Here is a 24,668-nt window from a genome sequence, read left to right as displayed (position 1 = left end):
CAGACACTTATGCTTTCAGGTAGTTGTTCCCTTCTTGAATAACCCAAAGTTCCTGGTGAAGACGAGTCCACAGGAAGAGACTCCTGATCATGCAGCATGTTCACTTACTGAGAAGGCTGCCATAAAAAGGCATTAGAGACAATGAAGTCTGAACTGCTGCAGCTAAAACTGCAGCATTCTTTGTTTCCAGAGAAGCTGCTTTGTGAGTACACCAAGCCATGCCTCTTTGTTCCAATAGCTGCTTGTTATAAGTCCATAGGGAACTGCAAAGCAGGGAGAGAGCCGAGTCTTGAGCAATTTAAATATGCTCAACAGTGTGCAGGAGGGAGTCAGGAAACTTCAGAGCTGAGTGGCAACGAGAGAGTAACAAAGAAAGCCCCTTGCAGCTTACAAGTGATGTGGGCAGGAAGTTCAGAAGACTCTGAAGAGATGTTTGGATTCGGGGAGAGGCTCAATGCCACAGCAGCACACAATGAGGCTGCAATTGCACTGCAAAGTGAGTTTTTTCAGAGGTAGATAGTAGATCAAAGGCATGCCCAGTGGTTAAGTACAGCTCAGCTGCCGGTGCTGGACTTCTGTAGTCCAGGGATTTTTCAAGGTGCATGGCCAAATGGCAGAGTGGCAGTCACAGGTCCAGACATGTCCCTAACCATCAGCAGTCAGCCTGCATGTAGCTCTTAAAGACTATCACCAGTTATTATGGGGAAACCCAAGACATCATCATATTAAATGCAAATTTGACAGAAAAAAATGTTTCCTACACAGATGTAGATGGAAGATTTCTGAATGGATGTTCTCTTTGTCGAGAAAACACAGGTAAAGGAAAAGAAAACAAAAAAATCTGAAAATAAAGTGTGGTTTCAACAGTCCTTCTCAGCATGTGGAACCTGTCCTACAAGTCCTGGCAATTGGATCTGTGACTGTTTTCTCACAATATGATTCTAAGTAAGCTGATCTGGAAGGAGGGCAAATCTTGCACCTCCTTTCCTTTCTCTCTGCAGAATTGTGACCCCAGCCAGCAGCACATCTGGATACATTTACCCTCAGTCTATAAAACCAGATTGCATTATCCTCCCAGCCCATGGCCCTGCCATAGGGACAAGCTGTGTATGGATACTAACTAGCAATCCCACAGCCAGCTGAGGAAATTAGGGTGCCTGAACACAGCTCCCTAGCACAGGACCTACAACCCTCAAGGTTGGCCTGCCAGCCAGGTCTGTGTAAACACTCATTAACTCAGACATCACCACTCAGCTATAAAGCTCTGTCTCTGGTTTTGCATGCTGAAACAAAACAATACAAGCACAAAACCAGGCAACTAACACTGGCAGATGAGAGAGCTGTCATCAAAAGATTTCAGGGCCCCTTTTTAAGGAAGCAAATAACCCAGTATGCGAGGAGGGGGATACTTTGGCCCAGCAGAGGGATGTGACTTGCCTGGCATTACCCAGAAGGCTCAGAACAACCATCTCCTTAACTGTGCACACAATGGTTTATGCCTGTAAGCAGAAAAGCCTAAAGGGCTGTTGGGAGCAGAGCTGGGCATTCCCTCTTTCATGCTAAAAAGCATCCTCCACCCCAAGCCCTCTCTGGGGTGAAAGGACATTGTGGTACCTATAGCATCACCTTTCAGATGGGCTACAGCCCACAGAGAGAATTTGCACACAAAACCCTTGGCATCTTTGCTTTTGTGGGTGGAATGAAACTCCAGGTTCCAGTGCTTCATTATGTTGAGCAAAATTTCTACATAATTTCTTTTAATTCTTTGAATTATTTTTCCACTTTACTGGCCCTAACTGTCACATAATATGAGTATCCTTTAATAGGTGCTAAATAGTTTTGCTGTTGTTGTTATTATTGTTCCTTTGCAGATGACAAGTCTGAAGAAAAGAGCAATACAAACACTAAAGAGACATCTCAGAATTTATTTTCGGGTGCAAATATAATTTCTGTTTTCTGGCCAATATGGTGACACAGGCTTGTGAGCCAGTCATCATGTAGTCAGCATGTTCTGTGCACTGTGAGGATGCATCTTGTGGCTCTGTGTGGAAGGGACTGGAGCTTCCCAATGGGGTGATTTTTGGTTTGTTTAGTTTTAATCAGAACTATAGGAAAAAGAAGAGAAAAAAATCATGTAGGCTGAGAAGTAAAGAAAGCATTCAGATGTTGAGAATATAAACTTTCCGTTCTGTCTCAATAGATTTCAAGCAGACTTTTTTCAAAATGCCAGAAGTATCCCAAGATAAGCTACGCTACTTCTCACCCAGCTCCAGATTGCCAAAATGACTGTTCTTACCAGAATGGATAGGGCTACCTATTGTAAGGCAGCCACACATATTTCTCATGTTGCTGACTGAGGCTTATTGAATGGCAGGGACTTTTGCTCAGTGTCATACCACCAGCTATTTTTATGAGAATTTCAGCTCCCATTTTCTGTATCCCTGTGCTAGAGACCATCCAGGACATTCTGCTCCTGGGCCTACTGTCCAGCTCCTCTGGGTTTGCATTTGTAATGCATTAGAGAGGGTTGATAAACACAGGCATATGTGAAGAGCAACAGCAACAAGAAGTCCTGCTTGCCTATAAAGGGCTTATTTAAACAGACGTAAATCTCAAGAAAATTCTGCTCCTGGGAGCAGAAGTGTCAGAACCAGCCATTCAGGCTTTTGCTTTACAATCTAGACAGGTTGTGGGGCAATGAATGAGCGCTCTAAATTCACCAAGAAAGCTCTTGCAGGAAAACTTAACCCTAAATTCCACTCCTATAAAGATGCCCACTGAAAGCATATTGAAAACGAAACTCAAAATATACTACTAGTTTTTCTATAAGATCTTTTACTTGACTTGTGTTAGGAAGGCTGGACAAGGGAGGGGCAGTGAGGGTACACTGATGTGTAGCAGTAGAACCAAGGAAGAATGGCTTTGAGTTTATAGCTTAGAGACAAGACATATTTTACCTTTCAAAGTACATAGTAAGCAGTGACTTTATTTCACTGCTGCAGGTAAAGGATTTTGTTATCTTTTCCTAATAATCCCACAGCTTTCTCCTGAGTCTCCTTCATAATTTTTAAAGCTCCTATTTTCTGTTTTAGTAATTTGATATTTGATTCCAAATTAGTAGTGTGGCTAATGTTGATTTGCTCACTGTACTGCTTGGAACTTCATTCTCTGTTTCCACCAATTAAATTCCTTCCTGTTTGTTTTAATTTGCTAACATTTGCAGAAAGGACTCTATATATAATTAATAAGGATGGAAGCAATAGAGGATTCGTGTTCCTAAGAGCCTAAGCAGGTCCCTTGTAAATCACTTGCTGGTTCTCAGATTCACTCAGTATTTTCTTACAAAATCGTACACTACTTTTTCCACACATCTCACTTGGGATCTGTGATGGGCTTGTTTGGGGATGAATGAACACTAGTGACAAAAGAGATTATTGGCATAGGACCCTTGCCCCATATGATGAAGAAAGACAAGATATGTGTAATTAATTAGAATGAGGGGATTCCAGAAGAAGAAATTAGTTTCACTGATACAGCAATCCTACCCTATCATGAAAAATTATAGTCTCTCCTTGAGTTTGCCATAAAGCAAATATGGAAAGCACAGAAAGAGTTTTTATGGAAAGTCACTTCCATTTTGTGTTTTTCCCATCTTTTTCTGACACTGGGATAATCTGGAAATCAGATTTACGCAAACATTGAATATTCACACCTTAATTGAAACACACTTTAACCAGCTCATCTGGGAGTTGAGGAGGAAGGCAACTTCCCCCCAAAATAATCACGTCTTTGGGAATCAAAAATCAGATACCCCAAAATCAGCAGATAGATGGAATAAAATTTATGTTTCTCTGTGCTTCAGTTGTCTCTGAATAGAAATAACAGCTCTGTTATAATAATTTCTCAAAACTCACAATGGTTTTGAGAACATGGAATAAGCACAGAAGATGTCCATAAGATAATTAATTCTTTTTTTTAATAGATTTGGATGGTGCATATTAAATAAAGAAAAAGAACACCCACTCTCTGAATACTGCAAATTTTTGTTTCCAGAAGACTGATAAACCATTTTTATGCCTTTGCAGATCATACACTGTTATTTATGTTTGTTATAACAATGATGCACATTTGCATGCTAACCAGGTCTGTCCTTTCAATTCCTGCTCAGCACCTGTTCAGTGACCCAAATTACAAGCACTCCTATTTTCCCACAGAGTTTGGACCAAACACATGATAAAACCTCCACATCTCTTCCTACTGATCCCATCCCTTTCAACAGCAAAGGGCTTCCAAAAATATTAAGGGCAAAGAGAGAATATTTGGCTATGGGCTCTGACCTGGCAGGGTGTGCTGACCCCAGGGCCCTTTCTGTGAATATTACTACAGATCTGAAGCAGTAAAAAATGAAAAAATAAACCCCTTTTGTGCCCACCTCAGCCAGAGCAGAAGAAAAGTGATTACAGTTCTTGTGCATCAAGTGGTACGCGTTTCCTTTGTATTCTTTGCCCAGCTCTTCCATAATCTTATCCACGTCCTCTTCTGTGAAGTCTGTAGTGCCCAAGGCAATGGATTCTCTAGTTAAAATCAAAACATACAACAGGAAGAACAGAAAGATACAGTGAAAAGTGTGATACATACCAAGGGAGAAGGAAACGATCAGGTATTGGCAAGAAGGACAGGCTTAAAATGTTATGGACGTGCATACTTGAGGCTGTCAGAGACTCTGACTAACAGAATGGCACAGTAATACCCACAAAGCAAGGTATCACACAGGCAACAGTCCTGAGATCTTCTTGCTCACCACCAGGGAAGTCTCAGCTCTGGGCATCTGCTCCTACTCTGCCCATCATCCCAGAAGAGAAACTTCTATTACAAGAGACGAGATGTTTTTTCCACAATTGAGAGGGTCCCCTGGGCCAGGAGGGAGCAGACTGAAGACTTTATGCAGAAACCTATTTCTTCTCCCAATATTCACTCAGTAGCACTTGCTCTAAAATGGCCCTCAACACAAACTGGTGGTCTGGCAAGGTCAAGCTCCCCTTGCCCCACAGTCCCACAGTCTGAGCATCTCGAACACCACAAGATTTCAGCATCTTCTCAGGCTCCTCTAACAGCCAGTCTGTCCCTTGTAACAGAGCAGCAAAAAACACACGTGATGACTTTGTGCAGTATCCACAGATAGGGGGTACCCACTAAAAGACAAGTCTTATTTTTTCCCCCTGTGCATTTGCTCTGTGTAACAGTCAAAATTGGGAGCACAGAAGATGAATAAAATGGGAAAAGAGAACTGCACTCATTCATAAGTGTCCTTTTTATCCCTGACAAACACAGTTCATCACTCTTCCCTGTATGCACTCTTTTATCCACCTCCAAAATCCCTGCAGGGTTGCCTTTGAATCAGGATCATGGAAAGGATGGCAGTAAGGGCACTTATGAGGAGAGTGAAAGGAGGACCCAGAGGACAGGACTTCCCTACTCCCCCTACACTGATGGCTACCAGGGGCAGAAGGGAAGATGTAGAAAAGGGCCCTTACTTGAATTTAAAGGTCTCGCCAAGTTCTACCGCACTGCCGGGTGTGATCTCGAAAATCCCACTGAAAGGGTAGGGATGCCCTCCATAGGCAAACTCTGACAAAAGAGAAACAGACTGTGAGTAATTGAATGAACGCCATGTCAGGAAAAAGTCTATGGCAGCTGTCTGCATGGCTCAACATCAGCACCAGGGGCTGGGCCGTTGCCAAAATCTGTTTCAGCCAGAGTCTGAAAGCCATTTTCAGTGCCTGGTTACCTTTTGGACTGAGGATGCCCTCACAGCCTCCCTCCATGCTAGCACTACTGCTTTCCCACAGCACCAGGAAAACACTCTGAGTCTGTCCTCATCCAGGTGGCTTTCTCTCAGTGGAAAGTACTGCATGGAAAAAATCTGGCTAAACTATGAGAGGTTTCCAGTGGTGCTACGAAGCTGGAAGAAGCCATTTCTAGAGCAGGGAGAAATCAAATCTTCCAGAGGGATTTACAGGCAGTGAGTGGGAAGTCTTTGCAGAAAACCAGGCTGATTGTACTCTGCTGCCTCAGCACACAGGTCAGGCCAGGGAGTCGCTCCATGTCAAACAGGCCACCTTGCAGGGCCTGTGAAACACAGCCTGTGATCCTCGTGGTGCCACACCAGCCATCTCACAGGGCCTGTGAAAGCCTGTCTGCTCAAGATGGAAACAGCACCAACTGGGGTTCTGGCTACTGCAAGGCACTGCATGAAAATACCATGAGTGAGTAGCCAAGTCATTCCTGTTTAATGCTGAAAGAGGGAACAAAGTCCTAGTGTTGCTAGTTATCCTTCCCCACACTACAGATGTTTTCCAGATCCCTTGACTTTTTAAATGGGTGGCTCTAATCAGCTTGTACCCCACCCAGACAATTTCAAAAGTCTTCCGTGACATTTTCCTTTCTTTGTAACCCTACTGTTTCAAATCAACAATTTCCAGTATCTGGAAACCCAGATTCCAAGATTTCTAGACCAAATTCATAAAGAATAACTGAAGAAAAGATTTTTCCTGACAGGGAATTAGCACAAACACATCTGCAGGCCTTAAGACACCCCCTGATCCACCTCTCTTCCCCCTCCCTCATTTCTCCCATTCTCTATCCCCCTCCTTCACTACAGCATGCCTTTCCAGCATTGCTCCTCCCATCTGCCATCCTGCTACACCCCTGCACAAGTTATACAGGCTGAATAAGAAGGACTGTGTGGGTCAGAACTGCACGAGTTCCTCCTAGACTCCACAATGGACTCTGAAAAGAGAATTGGCTGAGTTTTTCAGCTTTTATCCCTCAAAACATTCCTTGCCAAAAGCTGTAAGTTTGGGGTGCTTTTCCATATCAGACTAGCCATACAGTTGTCCCCATGTTCTGCAGGCAGTAAAAGGGAAATACTTCATACCTCTGCCGTAGATCTCGATGCCAGAGTGGAAGACACCAATCCCCAAGGTGGAGGTGTATTCGTTTATCCAGTACTACAGTAGGAGAAAAGCCACATTGGGAAGCATTAGTGGAAAAGAAACACATGATCTTGATCTAGGGAATATCCCCAGCTCCTCTTAAGGAGAAGAGAGATTTTGAAATTATCTTGAGACAAACAAATTGAGACTCTTACAGACCAACAGAAGTGGGCACTGTGTTTATTCAGCTGGACTGGATTAGCCCACAAAAAAATGCTCATCTTACCCGTTTCCAGCTAAGATACTAACCTGTATTAAGATACAGCTGGACCTGAACCGGCATAAACCCAGCTGCTACAGGATGTGTGATTATTTATCTATCTTCTCACCTGGTACCTGACACTGAGTCAGTTTTATCAATTCACTTGCCTTATTTAACCTTCAAAATCTTCAGTAAGAGAATCCCAAATTATTTCTCGCATACCTTGTAACATCACCTCCCAGCACCCCTACTTATTATTACTTTGTTTTTAGGCAAAGAGATCATAGAGCTGGAGGTTTGTTGCCCCAATAGGTCAGAGAAATTTTCAAGAAGGGCTGTTCAGTGACTCCTTTGTCTGGAGCCCAGCGTTCCCCCGTTACATTTAGAGCAGAGAAGTGCTGCAGTCCAGTGCATGCGTGTGATGCTCCTCCGCCAAGCGCTGCGCAGGGCCTGTTTCCACCACACCGTGAAGGACAGTGCAGACACCCAAACAAGTCCCAGCTAAGCTAATTCCAGAGCAAGAAGCTGTACAGCCATGCCAGGGCAATGCTGCATTGGAGATAATTAGCCCTGCTCAGCGTCAGTGTTTATTAGGTCAGCTGCAGAGCTGCACTGCTACAGAAATGATGTTTTCAGGCACTGAGGAAACTGCCCATGCCTGGTATATTTGCAGTTCATTTACAGCTGTTGTGCAATGAAGATACATCTTCTAGTAACTTAGAGCAACTAAATTCTGGTTTAATCTACCACTGTGAGGAAAATGAGTGCTGCTCACTTGCTCCTGTACAAGGACATGACAGGTTCATTAAACTAAAATTCTCTTCTGGGTCTGGCAGCAGCTCCTTGTGTGCACCTTCCCTGTGTCTGGTGTCACTGAGCTGCCATGGCATGAGTAAGAGCCCCTCTGCTGTCAGGCAGCCAGAGGTCTGGCATACTCCAACTACTGGGTTTGCACTATTTGCTTACATATTTACGATGACTACAGTATCTCTGTAAATCATCTGAAAATGCTTTCTGCAAAACCACTGCTACTGTGAAAAAACACAGTTGCTTTGATATAAAAGCCATAGACCCAATCCTGACTTAATGTATGGCTAATCTTGTTATCTTAAACCATGTCCCCAAAAATGCTTGCCTCTGGGAATACAGCAGTTCCATTTCCCTCCAGAAAAGGCTGCAATGCTTCTTGTTCTTTGTGGTTTTTTTAATCACAAATGATGTATTGTTGCAGGAGGGCAGCAAACTGCCTGACCCCAGGTAGACTTCTGCCCACTGCTCTCTGCAGACCTTATGTAACCTCCATTTACTTCTTCACTTGAATTATGCAAACTCTTGTTTTTAGGGTCAGGTAGCTCTCAGCCTCTACCAGTTGGGACAGCACATTAGCAGTGAACCCTTGGCTGAACACCATGCCTGGGATTTAGGTGCCCTTGCCTTCTGCTGCCCTTCCCCACAGTTCTCTGTTGCCTCCCTACTCTGACTGGGGAAGAAGATAGAGGTGGAGGCCACATATGACACCATGGGACAGAAGTCTGTCTCCCCTGGACACAAAACCCTCCATTCAGTTCCCGAATGTTCCACACCTCAGAGAATCGTAGAATCTTTAAGGTTGCACAATACCTCTAAATCATCAAATCCAGCCATCAACCTAGCACCACCACTATGTTCACCATTAAACCATGTCCTCCATGCCATATCCCCTCATTTTTTAAATACTTCCAAGGATGGTGACTCTACCACTTCCTTGTAGAGCCTGTTCCAAGGCTTGACAACCCTTTCTGTAAGGATATTTTTTCTAATATCTATTCTGAACCTCCCCTTACACAACTTGAGATCATTTCCATCCTGTCACTTGTTGCCTGGGAGAAGAGACCAAACCTCACCTCACTACAGCCTCCTGACACGTGGTTGTAGAGAGCCATCAGGTCTCCCCTGAGCCTCACTTCCTCCAGGTTAAACACTCCCAGCTCCCTCAGCTGCTCCTCAGACTTGTGTTCCAGATCCTTCACCAGCTCTGTTGCCCTTCTCTGGACCTGCTCCAGCACCCCAATGCCTTTCTTGTAGTGAGGGGCCCAGAACTGGATACAAGATTTGAAGGGCTGCACCAGTGCCGAGTACAGAGGCACAATCACTGTCCTGGTCCTGCTGGCCAACCTATTGCTGATAGAGACCAGGATGCCATTGGCCTTCTTGGCCACCTGGGCACACACTGGCTCATGTTCAGCTGCTGTAGACCAGCTCTCTCAGGTCCTTTTCTTCCAGGCAGCTTTCCAGTCACTCATCCCCCAGCCTAAAGCACTGCCTGGGTTTGTTGTGACTCAAGTGCAGGACCTGACATTTCACCTGACTGCCCTTCATATGATTTGTCACAGCTCATTGATCCAGCCTGTCTAGATCCCTCTGCAGAACCTTCCTACCTCAAGCAGATCGACATTCCTGTCCAACTTAGCCTTGTCTGCAAAATGTCTGAAGGGGCACTCATGGGTTAACTCCTCAGATAGTCCCAGGTAGTCTCAGTGAGCTTCAGAGAAACACTGGTTTCTCAAGTCCTACTGAAACAAGTCCCACATGACATGGGAAGTAGGTTGTCTTCTTCCCTCAGGCTGAGCTATTGTCTTGTGGCAACAATACAACCAAAACATGCCCAGGTCATGCCAGCTGCTTTGCTTAGAAGTAACTAATAGGAAGAGAAAGGAGACTTTTTAAATCAGAAATACTTTTGCCAGTTATCAAAATCAGGGCTATCTGCAGAGCCTCATCTGCATCAGGCTTTGTATTTCAAACAAGGAAGTTACACCAAAAGCCACTTGCAGCTGTAGCTTTTTCTTCCTCCATATTAAAGGTTATGTTGAATCCAAACAACAAGCAAACAAAAAAACCTCTTATTGACTACTTGTTAGAGTAATATTCCAATTCTTGACCACCTCATACATACAGAGCACTCTCAGATCACAAGCCTGCCCTGTGTCCCAAGCACTCCTCTTGGAGTACAGCAGGGGCTGATATTCTGTACTCCTCTTCACAGTACAGAATTTCAGCCCCTGCAACACGTCCTGCCCAACTCCAGAAGCAGACAGGCCTCAGGACATCTCTGAAAGCACAAGGGAGGGAAGGCTTCTCCAGACATAAAGAGAGGAGCAAAAGTGTTTCTCTGGCTGATACCAGGTGTTGCAAGATTATGACCATCACATGGACATTTCTGTACTTAAATGGTGTATTTTTCAGTATTAATTCCTTTAAATGAGCTATTATGGACTGAAGTGCAACAACCTCAACCATATTTGAACTGAACAGAAGCTATCCTCATGTGGTACTTTCTTTCAAATAATTTAAATCACACAAGGGTGTTATTGAAGTGGGGTCTGATTTACATCCTGGTTCAATAGATACAATACTGATATGACCTACTAGCAAGACCAAAGTGCAAGGCAGCTCTGAATCACGACTGTGCTGTCCTCATCTCACCCCTGTCTCCAGGGTGCTGTAGAATCTGCCTCCAGTGTGTGACTGAACTCACAGTGAAAGCCTCACAGCACTTTGGCACAGCCCCTGCCTTGTCTCGGAGGAAGCTGTGCTAAAGTGAACATGTCAGTCACTTGCTGAGCTGGAAAAGAGAATCCAAGCCAGATTTGAAACCAGGTTTGTACACGCATGCACGAGCTGGCCTTGTTTTCCAAGGGGTTTGCAATTCTGAGCATAAGAACAGCAGCAACAGTCAGCAAATACTCATCTCTGGAGTAAAGTGGCTATTGCTTAGATTAAAAACAAAAATCGGCAGCCTGTTCAGTCAGATGAAGAGCCAGGGAACTGAATACAGCAGTATCTTAAAGGGAGTTGTGATTCATACTTGTATTGCACACTGCCTGGAAAATTGTGCCCTAAACCATACACAGAAGGATTTAGAGCATTCTGTCTCATTTCCATCTTCAACAGAGAACAGCTCAGATGATTTGAGAGGCAAGGAGGAAGGCTAACCAGGCTATAATCACTTCACAATAGCAGCAGATAGCCCAAAACTCAAAATTCAAACCCAGCTTTTAATGAAGGTCTCTGATGAAGTAGAACTTTAAAAATTTCAGGTTTTGTTCAGATTTTCCCTGATTTTCTGTTGGTTTGGTTCAGAGGTCAGTAATAACAAGTAAGATAGTTTAGATTCTGGGGGATACTCTGAGTCAGTTCTTGTGTTATTCCCTTCATTTATCCATCTCACAGAGGTAGAAGTAAAAGTCTTACCCGAACAGTGAACCATGCCCTAACTTTCAAGAAAAGCAAGAAACTAAAAAGCTTCATTATATTGACATGCATCTTTTAGGTCTAGAATAGAGAAGCAGATGATGTGAAACTGGCAGATTATATTATCCTGGGGGATTTTCAGATCAGGAGTTCCTAGGAACTCGTGCCAGAAGCATGAGTGTCCAGATGGAAGTGGCCCATCCATGTTACCACTGACTTGCACCATCAACTAATACTGAACTATAACATTGAAGTTTCTGTCACTTACTTTCTCTTCCCTACTTCAAACCTACTTAATTACTTTCTATGGTCTGTCACCAAAATCTTTCCTGCATCAATGTGCTCAGCAATTTACCTAAACAGCTCCCCAGATGCTGGAGACAAGACCTCTTCCATGAGTATCATGGATATTCTGAGCACTCGATACTTTCTCTGAGCAGCCAACACACAGTATTCCATTTATCACCACAACACTGACTGGATATTCCACTCCACCAGATCCATCCACTGCTGAAAAAATGCTAAGCCTTCCTTCATTATGACCTGTATGAACATATAGGAAAGAAACCCACCAGTTGTTAATCAGTTCTGATTTCAATAAATAGCTGCAAACTCAGAGTACCCAGTGTCAGAGATCCCTGCCAAGAGCTCTACTCCTCACCAGGTGTCACACACAAGCAATGTCTAAGCCAGCATTCCAGGCTAGAGAGAGCTTGCCTCTGACTTCATCTGGTGTTTTGATGTCCAGGTATGAGCACTCACTACTGTGACTGAGATGCCTTTACCAGGGATGGGTGCAGATGATGAAAAAGTAACTAACTCGTCCCTACCTCTTCTCAAAGCATCATCTGCAATATAATTCAGAAGGATTACTTTCTTTTCCCTATGAGTTCACTGGCAGAGCTTTGCTTCTAGGAGAAAAGAAAAAATACAGTTAAAGATCATATTTGGACATTGCTAGGGAGCAAGGAGCATGTTAAGGGACTCGTGTCAACACAGGTCCCATAAGAGACTGGCAGCCCTACCACCTAAGCTTGATTTTAATCCTTTCCTTCTTGAGGGCCAAGTCACATGCTGTACTTGGCCCTTTACAGGGATGTCTCCTCTTTATAGGATGGGGGATCTGGCTTGCTGAAGAGACCCTTGGCTCAACAAATCCAAGTGGAGAACACCCAGGGCAGTGGTTGCTGTTGCAGTCAAGTTACCTAAGCAGCCTCATAAAAGGACTGCACTAACAAATACACTGCTCAGCTGTATCTCAAACACCAAGAGAATGTTCTGCAATGTTAAATCTCAGCACAAAAGGCAGTCTTTTAAAAGCAACATCAGATTGATGCAGGAGACCAGCTAGGGAACATCAAAGTAATACCTCAGCATTATGTCCTGAGATGCATTGATCCAGAAATTTGAGAGCACAAAAGATAAAACTGGAGGGGAAAGCTAGAGAACAGCATTACAGGAAACCAGCCAGTAAAATCCCAGCTGTTTACAGCATCCAGCCAGCAGCTTTAGAAGAGTTTGTTTCCTCAATTCATCTCTCTAAATCAAGATCCAGAATCTTGGGCCCACAGAGGTGGAAGGAAATAGTCCATAAAAGATCATGGATTATTCCCCATGTAATGCTTGCAGGGGTGAAGGAAGCTTTACTTCAACTACAGACATGCAGAACAGGGGGCTTCCTGCAGATCCAGGGCTCTTGAGTCATATTGCAGCAGTGCTCACTTCTGTTCCACGGCCCCAGGCACACACACGGTCCTGCAGTATGTCCCAGTCTTTCTGCTGTTCACCCCTTCTGCCCTGGAACTCTAGTGATAAAAACTCACTATCGTGGGATGACGTCAAATTTTACAGCATGGCTACTTTAGCAAGTTTTCTTTTGCAATTGGGTGAGACTCAAACTCATTTCAGTGTGACCCATGTCTCTTAAACTCCATTCTCCAGGAGTCCAAGGCTTGTGTATTCATCAAGTCTAAAATGCTATTTTCCTAATACTACTGTGAATACAGATTAAATCGAAAAAGGTTTAAATACATGTGGGCAGAACAGCAACTAAATAAAGCTTAACAGAGTATTGAGGAGTGATGACACAGACCTGTCTTTGCTACTTCACACCTGGGAAAAGCTGCCTGGGTGGGTCCTCCCTCCAGCACACACAGAACATGGCTCTTCCAGCTGGAGAATCATCTCCTGTGTCAGGTCCTCCTCACTGTTGGAAAAGCCATCAATCTGCATGTCATGGACATGGGTGTGAAAGCCCATGAGGTCACTCCAAATCCAATCAGCCAAAAGCACCTGCTTTAGTCAGGTTTGTTAACTTTCAGCTACAATTCCAGACAGTGTTAAACAAACAAAATGCTGCAGTGAGGAGGTCTGTGTTTACAAACAGGCACAGCCTCCTGTTGCAATAAGCAATTACTTTCAAGGATCACGAAAAACAATTCCCAGGGTGTAGCCACTGCCCTGCTTGCAAATAACCCGACTGGCAGAACTGATTAAAGCTCAGGAACTACAGATTTTCTTCCAGGAGAGCATTCTCAAATACTGAGAACTCTGCAGCTTCAGTGCAGGAAGAGAGCTTGTTGTAGATCTGATAAGGCAGGGATACACAAGGACCCCACTCAAGAACCCCACTTCATACTTGGATTGGCTGAAGAACAGACATCTGAGGAGCAGAGTCACAGAAAAAAGAAAAAGACAAGGCATCCTTTGGCATGCAACTGCCTCTGCTCTGCTGCATTTGGAATGAAAGAAGCTTCTGCTAAAGATACTTCTCCGCCCTTCAGGTTAATACACTCCAATAGAACAGGAATTTCCTGGGAAACAACAGCCTGATACTTAAACCTGATACTGCTAAATACATTCCCTCATGCAAACCCACAGATCCTAGGAGAGGAGACCCAAGGCAGGATGCTCAACTGCAGCCCTGTGAGGAATAGGAGGACAAGCCTCTGTGGGTCTGCAGCAGCCAGCTCTGTCTCAGCAGGTCTTCTATTTCAGCCAAGTTCTGCTCTGCAAAGGAACTTTTCTTCTCAGGTTGGGCTAAATACATTCCTTGGCTGTCTCCTCAGGAAGAATTTCTTCAGCGTTTACTGTGGCTTTTCAGACATTATTATAATATGTATCTGAATTGCCTGATGCATGAGCCAACAATAAAACCTTTACAATCAAGAAGCATAAAGAGCTTATTTCAGAGGCTTCTAAAATGCTGTGTGTGGATTAAAAACTGATGCTGCTGCTGAGAGAGATTGGAAATCTACTTATGCTTCAATGTTGTGACGCAATGCAATTTTAGGGGAAGAATATGAGGACAGAAAATATTAGTCATGCTGTGGAAATGAAACAGTAAGCGTTTCACAAGTTAACTTTTGTGTGTATTCAGAATATTTTAATTAAAAGTCACAAGCAAGATTTAGCTGTGACAATGGGATACCTCCAGCATTTCCACTTACAGCCTCATCCTATAAATGGTAGGCACAGTTCTAGCTCAGTATACTGGTATTACTTGAAGTCTCTTACAATTTTCTGCTTTCTCCATTACTGTTTAGACTTTCTACCCTGTTACGCTGCTGGCAGGTGTTGTCCTAAGTAGAGCTTCCTTCCTGCAGCTACATCTGTGAGGTGTTTACAAGTTGGCTGCTGTGCATCCTTGGCCTCAAGGCATGCACATCTGAAGCTGCTATTCCGAGGCAGCTCACCCCATGTGCTCTGCAAAAAATACAGCTCTCTTGTTGAGGAGAGCCAGCACTCATCCAACTCATGCTTCAGTGCTTGAGTGAGAACCTGCCTCATAAACAGACATAGGGCAACTTGCTGGCTAAAATAAACAACTATTTTCTGTCCCTGCAGAATGACCATCCCTGTCTCTTCTGTTTGTAGATTCACACAAAGCCAGCCCAGCAGGTCAAGGGTTTGTCACACCAGTCACACTAATGGCCCATCTCGGCTGTCTGTGTAGCAAACATGGTATTTATAGCAGCCTGTTTACAGCATACAAGAAGCAAAATGCCATTTTTCCAACCTCCACCTGTTTCCCTAAACTTCATTACTGACTGTGCCTGAAGGAGTCAGCTCAGTGAACCAGGGTGGGACTGGGGACTTCAAGCAGAAGTCACTCAGGGGGGGTTTCTGGAGCATGTGCCAGTTCCAAGAGCCTGTCCCACACAGTAATCTTATAAGCAGCCCTCAAGAAGGATTGTCCATGCTATTGCACACCCCTTTACAGGCTGTATCCCCTTAGTTTGGACAACTTTTATGAAACTCTTCATCTCAAGCATATGAAGCCAGAAAAAAAGCATGTCCACTGGCAGGATTACACTGAAATATATTCACTCATGTAATGTGCCTGAGAAATTCACACGTGTTAGAAACTTAATAATACCTTTGCCTTAGATGCATTCACAATGACAAATTGAGAGGTATTGGAAAAGAACAGCAGCAAAATGATCAGGGAAGTGGCAAGACTGACATATAAGAATTAATTTAGAAGCACTAATAGCTTGGCAAAGCACTGACTGCAAATGACAAGTCTTCAAACATTTGAAAGGCTGACATGAATTATGGGAGAATACTGCTTAAGAATGATACAAAAGATTCAAGTAGGAGCAACATACTTAGTTTTTTTTTAAAAAAAGAGAGACTTTGACTAAGTGCTTAGAAGATTCCTGGCAGCAAAAAAAAAAACAAGAAAACATTTGTATGACTCAAAACCAGATACTGAGAAAGCCTTAGTGTGCCTGTGCAAGACAGAGTATTGAATGGTCTGAACTGTTTTGCTCTGCTAATGTCAAGAAGGCTGCTAACATTCTTGGCCTAGTGTATTTCAGACACAACACACCTATCTGCATTGTGAGCCCTCAGCCCAGACTGTCAATAAATAGAGTTCCCATCAAAGAGGATTCAGATGAGCTGGAAAAAAATGCAGGGGAGATAAATACCCAACAGCTTGGACAGGAGCTCATCAGGAGCTGTCAGAAGCACAGTGCAGATGTTTGGCTCTGGAACTGGACTGACCCTGACATATCTGGTAGGTACAGCCTTAGGGCTCTCTGTCCTTCCTCTTGCAGAAAGGATGTAACTGAGAACTGGAATAACAAATAGGGCTGGTAAATGATTTTTCAGATGTGGAGTAATGCTGTGGCCTTGCTCAGACCAAGAAACGTTAACATCTCTATTTCTTTGTTGGTGAGGATCCTTTGCTGTCTTCTGTGGACCCATAGCAGTGTTTCTCTCCAAAGAAGAAGCTAATCCCATCCTGAGAGAGAAAACAGACATTCAGTGCATCCTTTGCAAACACACTCCAGCTGACTCATCAGTCCTGCCCAGGCCAAAGCATCTGCTTTGTTAGGAGTATTGGGCTGCAGGTACCATGCACCCTGGGACCCCACAGAACAGCTGATTGAAAAGAGCTGTAGCAGATCCCTCAAAAACTGTGCTGAAAACCACAGTTCATATCTGCTCTGACAGATTATTAGCAGAAATTTGAACTTCAGTCTTTCAAATCCAAGATGAACCCCCTAATCACCGGCCATAGCTTCTCCATCAAAGTGATGCATGCACATGTAAACTGCCCAGCAGAAGAGTGAGAGACTCATGCCACCAAATAAACCAGCAGCGAAGACTTTTCTTCCAAAGGCTTGTCTAGATCTCTGCTCCGGTTCCTGAATTTCTCTTCCATGATAGCAAAATGCTAATATGGCACTGATTTTTCCTTACTAACTTGCCCTCCTTTGGAGTGTCCCTGCCTGGGCAAACACAAATATCTACTTTTTGGTTAACCCAGGCACACCAATAGTCCATGCCTGACCACCTGAGGCAGATTTCTTGCAATCTCTTCTTGGGTTTCTAATGAGAACATGCAAAACACTAATCTCTTTCAAGCTACAGTATAGTTTCAAAGACCCTTCACCATGCTGTTTCCATAGCTAGGATGCTAAACAAGAATTTGAGAGGGATTGCCAGCTCTGCTATGGACATACCACAGATTTACTATGGACCAGGTCAGAACTGAAATTTCATCAGTATGATACTACATTGACATTCAAAACTTCTTCCAGTTCCCATTTACCCTGACGTGTTTAACACCATCATTATCAGCAATCTGAATGGAAGACCTTCCCATTCCACTACAGTGGGAGCTCCATACTCAGGTAAAGAGAATCCCCAGTAAGGATGACGATCCACAAAGTAGAACTCACCCTGGGGATTCCTCATGGCAGCATTAGCACCTCATATCCAGGAGTTAAACCTACCCACAGGTGAATCTGAATCCTTACAAGAAAGTGAAAAAAAGAATGTAAGATTCCTCAGATTTTCTCTTAGTGCAAGGATTGTGTAGAATCAAAAATTATATGTTGTATAGACATGTAAATTCTCACTCGGTCTCCTTCCCAATCACTTGCCAAAACCAGTTGTGCCTTTCCTGTGAGCCAAGAGCAGATCAGAAAAGAGCAGGGTAGGGCCTGCTTGCACTAAGCAATCTATACTCCATGCTGGCTTTGGTGGCACACATTCAAAATACCTCATAGTGTCCATGAGAGAAATTGACTGCGTGCCACTAACAATAGTTTGCTATTGCAAAAGAAAAAAATCAATATTTGTCTCCAAGCTTCTGAGAAGAGAATCTGTTCTGCACCATAGATAGGGGAAACCCTTTTACAATGTGAGCTGAGGTTTTTTCCTGGAGAAGTTCCAGGGCCCTTGCCTGTCTGGCAGAGTGCCTAACCAGCTTAGCTTAGAAAAATACTGGGAAATTCAGATTCCTGCAGCTAACAACCTGTCCTTTTACCCTGCAGTGTTTGTCCTGCCTTGGATACAACTCTTCAAATACAGTGCCAATGTCACACAGTGTCTCATCTCTCTGCACTTCATACAAGTAAATGGATAGATGTGCATTTTTGCCATAATTGTATACTCTCTCTCTCTGCTCTTCCAGCACAGCTACTGAGGAATCGCATTGCAGTGATAGCTCCAGATTAGAATTTAAGAGATAAAACAGAAAACAAGGAACCTGAATATAGCAATGATAAAATGCTGCTGTGCTATGGAAATTCAAACACATCTTCCCTCAAAATCCATTCCTGCTGGTCTGAAGAAGGAAAAAAAAAAATAAAACAGTAAAGCAAGGAACATTCCATTGAGAAGGGAACTGTCTCAAGAAGGGGTAACTGTACAGTCTAGCTCAGTGCCAAAATAGGTTGTTGGAATAATTATTGTCTGCAAGGCACAAAACTGATACAGAAACACCAATCAGGGAAGTTCAGACAGAAAATGGTCTGAACTAATATATAACCCGTGACCCAAGGGCTTCTATGCTGAGTGATTGCAACACTATTTAAAATTACCGGAGATAGTAAACATGAATAGCTTAGGAAATGAGGAAATTTCTTATTGTTGGCATTTACCTATTGGATGCTGACAAAGTGTTTTAGGGATGCTTTTGCTCTCCCCATATGAGGATACGACAGAATGATTAATATGTGCAGCATGCCACTGTGGCTGGGAACAAATTAAAAAGCTGTGGGAGTGTCTTAACAACTCTGATGTAATGTGCTCTGCTTTGGTTTGGGTGGGGGCTACAGGAGATTTGGGTTTTGTGGGGTTCCCCCCCCCCCCAAGAATTCCCCCTGTCTTTATTTAATGAGCAGCCCCGGATGTGCAGCTCCAAATGCATTTAAAAGACATCCCTTGCTGAAAGACAGAAATGGCTGCTAGCAGCGCTGTGTGGCAATGAGGCAACAGCATCTGGCACTATGAAGATACTGTTTTGTGTGCAAACCACTTCAGGTTAAAATGCAGGTGTTTGTCCCTTCAAAGGGACAGCCTCTGAACTTGCTTCTCCCAACTCACACACACCATTGCACAGGGAGAGGCACAAACCTGACAGTGAAGCTTCTTTGGAAAACATTAGGTTGTCCTTTCTTTCTCCTCCTTACCCCCACCTCATAAACAGCACAGCATGTGTTGGACTAGTATTCAGGCTGCCCTAAATATTCCCTTTCTTCTGGGCACAATAGTGATTTTACACTTCTATCAAAGCAAATCTTCTGTGCTAGTCTGCTGTATGTTGCATACATCTAGAAACAGATCTGATATGAACCAAGATATTCAGACGACTGCTTCCTTCACAGACTTGCTTCTTACAGTATCTCCACATCTGAAATGTACCCAGTAAAATCAGGAATTGAAGGAGAAAAGGTAAGATAAGGAAATACTTTAACAAGACCAAAGAGGAGAATTTGCCTTATGTAACAAGTTTCTCTGGGAATATTCCTCCCTCTGTCTCCTCCTCACCACCCCCATTAGTATTTATTTCTATAAAAATCCATTAGATACTGCAACTACACCTTGGCTCCTGTTTGCTTCAGTGAAAAGAGAAAGGGTTGTATATTTGTATCATGGAGTGCAAATGGTGTTGTCTGCCAGATCCCTTGGAGAGCTGCCAAATGTTTCTCCTGCATGCAGAGTGGACATTTAATCTGAACTGTGGCCAGGCTGATGCAGGAGAAAGACAAAAGCACTGTGATGCCTCACCTAGCTCACAACATCCTCTAATATCTAAGGTCTCTGCCCTCAGATTAAGCTGCATCCATAGACTGGCCCTTCTAAGAAGAAAGTATTCCAAGATATCTGGGCCCTTCTAGATGCCTCGATATCTATTGTAGAAAAACAAAGTCTTATTTGGCCTTAGGAGGTCGACCATTGTCAACTTTCTCAAAAGCAGATTGCAACTTGTATCTGGAGGCAAAGGAGCACACTCCAAGCACGCCCCCATTTTGATTACTGTCTAAAAGAAGAGCACATGCTCATAATAGGACACTATACATAATTCATATTCCATACTGACCCAGAAATTCTTCTCAGAGAACCAGAGACCTAAAAAAGTCATCACCCTCTTTCCAGAGTGATCCATAGTGCAGAACAAGGGCAAAACCCCATTCAAATGGTCTCAGCTTTGATACAGACATGACTTGCATAAGTTATTAAGGGTATTGTACAGCACATTTCTGTATCACATGGATTTCTATTCCCTTGAGCTGCTTTTCTATAAGTTCACTCATGCCAGCTAAGGAATACAAATGGTCATAAAGCCATAAATTAAGCTAATTATCCAGTAAACCAAGAGAAAAAAAAAGATTTCTATTCCTATCTAGTAGGGAAGTGATCTGGACACTCTAGCAATGAAAGTCATGCAGGTGATGAATGGATTCTCTGAGACCATTCAGTTCCCACTCCATATATTTGCCTTCTCCCAAGTTAGATGGATGCATGGGAGAGGTAAACAGATTCATCAAGCAAATACGATCAGCAGCCCAGCCTGATGTATTTCATCTTATGTGAAAGTTCCATTTGTTCTATGAAGTATGAGTTCAGTAGCATTCTTGTAATTAATTTTACTGTGATTCCCTTTAACACCACAATAATCTTGTTTAGCTTCTCTTACTGGAACAGACCACAAAGGGATAAAATCCTCAAGATCATATAAAACTGGGCCTTGTGACCAAAAGACTGCTTGGGAGATCTCAGGAGGGGCTAGTGTCACCAGATGGAGTTCAGAAACCAATCTCTCTTCGCATGCTTCCTATCAGATCTAGAGGGGAAATAGCTCATCATCTCTTTGGAGCCAGAACTCTTTCTCTGGCTCCTATTTACAAAGTGTCTTTGTGAAATAGGATGGAATCCCAGTTAATGGCTGAGGCTCATTGTTGGTATCACAAATGAATCATCAACAGCAGGACAAGGCAAACACCAGCATATTGTAAGCAGGAGAGTATTACCTCCTTCCACAGGAGAACACTGAGAAAACTTCACATGCAAACAGGACATATTTGCTCATGCACCACATCTGCAAACAGAAATACAGTCTGTATGTGCACAACGAAGCCTTAGAGAACAGCAGTGGTTTAACCCTCTGCTTTCCATCAGGTGGCTGGCTAGCAATATGCAAACATGTCCAAGACTGTGCACAAATCCAACATTCAGTCTCCTTTCACATATGCTATTTTAGTAATCGAGCCTAGAAACAAACCCAGTATTGCACCAAAGGTGCAGCACTGCAGATTGGTCCTTGGCAAAATTCCTTATAGAAACAATTTTCTCCTAATCCTCCTCTTTCAGAACATGGTGACTTGAACAAGTGTGCTGCTGAATCCCTAGGAATGCCTTTGCTTTCTGTGGCAATAATTAGCCTACTCAGAAGACAGCCCCCTTCAGCAAGTAAACTACAGAAGATGCAAATTTTTTAACTCCCAACTTACTTTATCCTCCAAAGTGCATTTGTAAGTGCTAAACAACAAGAATAAACACACTGCTTGGTTTGCTACCCTGCAGCAGCAATGTCCAGGTAACCAAGTATGAAAACAGTGCTGGATAGAGAAAAATAGCCAGCAATGCACGTTTTTTCCTCCATCTTTGTAAAAAAAAGACCACCTACTCTGACATGAACTTCATTTCTATTTTGTGTTAATTGTGTGGCCATGGTTTCTACCTCACTTGAGCACTAATACCGTGGGGTTTGTGCACCCATGTTTGCAAATACCTTCTTTGCTTTCCCTTCCAGCTCAATCCTAGCAAGGCACGTGCTCCTCATCTGTTTGATCAGATGGCACTACAGAATGGATGTGAGCAAGACCAGCCTGGTGCTGAATTGCTGCACTGGTGCCAGTCCTAAAGAAAAATACTCCTGAGAGAAAGAATGCCAGCTAGGTTCAGCAGAGAGATGGGATGGAGAATAACAGGGTTCATGTCACAAGTGAGACTTTGGAAGATGCTTCAAGTAAACAGGAATCAGTCTTGAGTTTTAAAGACTTAAGAATAGCCAAGATTTTGGAAGCACTCAGGTGCTCTGTTTCTTTGGCACGTGGAACTGCTTGGCATTGTGGCACTCAAATCTTAGTTCAAGTGCAGTCACAATAAAGATTTAGACATCATGAACACCCAGGTTAGGGATGGGAGATCCTGAGTGTCCAGCAGAGAGCGCTGCAGGCAGCACTCTTACTGGTCTTTCCTCACTCAAATTGTCACAGGACCCTGTCCTTTCAGGAATAGATGAAAACATTTTCACTTCTAGCTTCTAGACAGACATAAAAAATAGAAGGATGGCCTCTCCAGTAACATTAATTTCTTCAGTCCTTCCTCAGAAGGTCAGAAGAGAAGTCTTTAGGGCCAAGTGATAGCAAAGCTGTAAAAGGAGAACTCAAACCTGACACCCACAGTTGCAGAAAAAATTAATTCAATTTTTCCATCAGAGTTTTCTTATTTCCACCAAAATAAAACTGGTGAGATTCCCATGCTGGAACGTCTCACTTTTATTTTTGTAGAAGTAGTAGGAGGGAGGAAATCAGAAGAGGACTTAGCTTTTCACCACTAAGTAATACACCTGCAAGCTACCAGCAAGGGCTGTTGACACAGAAGGTTACATCTACTCTGGAAAACTGAATGGAAGAGAGAGCTGTGGAGGCTTGGTAAAGAAGCAGAGGTCAAGCTCAGAGAAGCCCCAGAGCTAAAATCAGGTGAATGTCTTAGAAGGCGGTGTCATATATGCTTGTGCTGCTCCATCTCCCAGTTGTGGCCACAAGCAAGCATTGAGGGAAGAATAATGAAATTGCATTAGATGGATCCTTGGTCTGAAACAGTCTGGCCATTCTTATGTCTGTGTGCTCTTTTCTGTGAATAAGAATAAAAATATGGAAAGGAAATCTTGGAAATACAAGGAGGGGAAGTGTTTCAAAGATGGGCTTTCACCTGTCTGAAAGACTGGGCAAGGCTTGTGAACCTGTGGGAGAGAATCTGCCTCACACTCTGGTAGTCAGAATACAATTTAAGCAAAGTTTTGAGATTACACTGTAATTGCCCAATTAGCTCTTGCGTGCAAAAGGGATTCTCTTCTATTTACTCATATCCAGCAGGGCAGAAATCCAAAGCTTTCTGCCCACTGTGGATTTGCTCTTCCAATTCATTAGGATTAATTTCTTCACCACCCACACAATTCTCTGAATCGCTTCCTCCCCTCCTGCCCCACTGCCACCTGTCAAAGTTATAAAGATGATTGGTGCTCCTTAAAAGCAGCATGAAACAACTTTATCCATCTATTTACTGGCAGATGCTTTCTACCCCCCTTGCTCCTTTGCTAGACTAGTTCTTTCCAAAACCCTGCAGCCTGTCAAGCTGTCCCCAGAGCACATATGTGCATGCAGTGCTTAACCACATCACCTCCTGTAACCCCCATGTTCTTATCCTCCCAAAATCCTAGGTAGCATTTTATTTTGTCCAGTACCAAGTCCAACAAGAATATTTTCAAATCTACTGGCCATGAAATTAAATTATACCCTGTGTAATCAGGTTAGCATAAAGACTTCAGGCTTGTCTAGAGCAATTGTTTTTATTTCTAAGGCAGAGGATAAATTTTGATGGATTAACATTAATGTAATCCTGTTGCCAAGTCATTGGCCAGAACTGGGAGTGACTGTTTCTGCTTTATCTCCTCCTATCTCAGTCCAAAGCTTACACAGAGTCACAGGGAGCACTAATTGCTCATGCTCTGGCTCATTTACCCCTGTTTACTAAGTAACACCTTTTCAGAGAGCTTCTTGAATTGTATTATATACAGAGATGCTCTGTAAATTAATCGGTTTGGAAAGAACCATCTCTGATCCTGTTGGCATCACAGTATGGCATTAAATCCTGGGAGTTTTCTTTCAAATGGGAAATCACGATAACAACAGGCCTGCGCTTTCATTTTGAAAAGACTGAGTGCTGGAAGAGTGCTTCTGACCCACAGTTCCCTTCAGTGCAGGAAGCTATCTGAACTCCATCAAAGGAGAGCACAGGTAAACTGGGAAGCCACAGTAAAACACTTTGCTTTGAAATATCTATCACAGTCCTTAAAAAGAAATCAGACCATTTTCAGCAGCTACATCTGGAAAGAATAAGAATAGTCTCACAATCCTAACTGCACATCAAAATCCAAGGGACTGTGCAACAAGTTACCCAATCACAGTCACAGAATATCTCCAACTGGAGGAAACCCATAAGGATCATGAAGTTCAACTCCTCGCTTCTCTCAGGACTATCTAAAACTAAACTATAATGACTAAAAATGTTGTCTAGATGCTCCTGGAACCATGCAAGGCTGGTGCTGTGACCACTTCCCTGAGGAGCCTCTTCCAGTGGCCAATCATCCTCTCAGTGAAAACCTTTTTCCTAATGTCCAGTCTGAACTTCCCCTGACACAGCTTCATTCC

The 24,668-nt window shown here is 43.3% G+C and overlaps 1 protein-coding gene across 1 annotated transcript in view; it reads right to left on the bottom strand.

Moving 5' to 3' along the window:
• LOC103826619 (deubiquitinase DESI2-like) overlaps positions 1–24,668 on the bottom strand; it is a 51,750-nt gene that overhangs the window by 12,587 nt on the left and 14,495 nt on the right. The window contains exons 2-4 of the mRNA XM_050974919.1: positions 6,938–7,010; positions 5,535–5,628; positions 4,433–4,574 (exon numbers count right to left, since the gene is read on the bottom strand). Coding sequence (XP_050830876.1) covers positions 4,433–4,574; positions 5,535–5,628; positions 6,938–7,010 — 309 coding nt within the window. The remainder of the gene's footprint in view (positions 1–4,432; positions 4,575–5,534; positions 5,629–6,937; positions 7,011–24,668) is intronic.

The sequence above is a fragment of the Serinus canaria genome, chromosome 5 (genome assembly GCF_022539315.1).
Source record: "Serinus canaria isolate serCan28SL12 chromosome 5, serCan2020, whole genome shotgun sequence".
NCBI classification, from domain to species: domain Eukaryota; kingdom Metazoa; phylum Chordata; class Aves; order Passeriformes; family Fringillidae; genus Serinus; species Serinus canaria.
The sequence above is the reverse complement of the archived record's forward strand: the minus strand, read 5'-3'. Positions and strand labels throughout refer to the sequence as shown.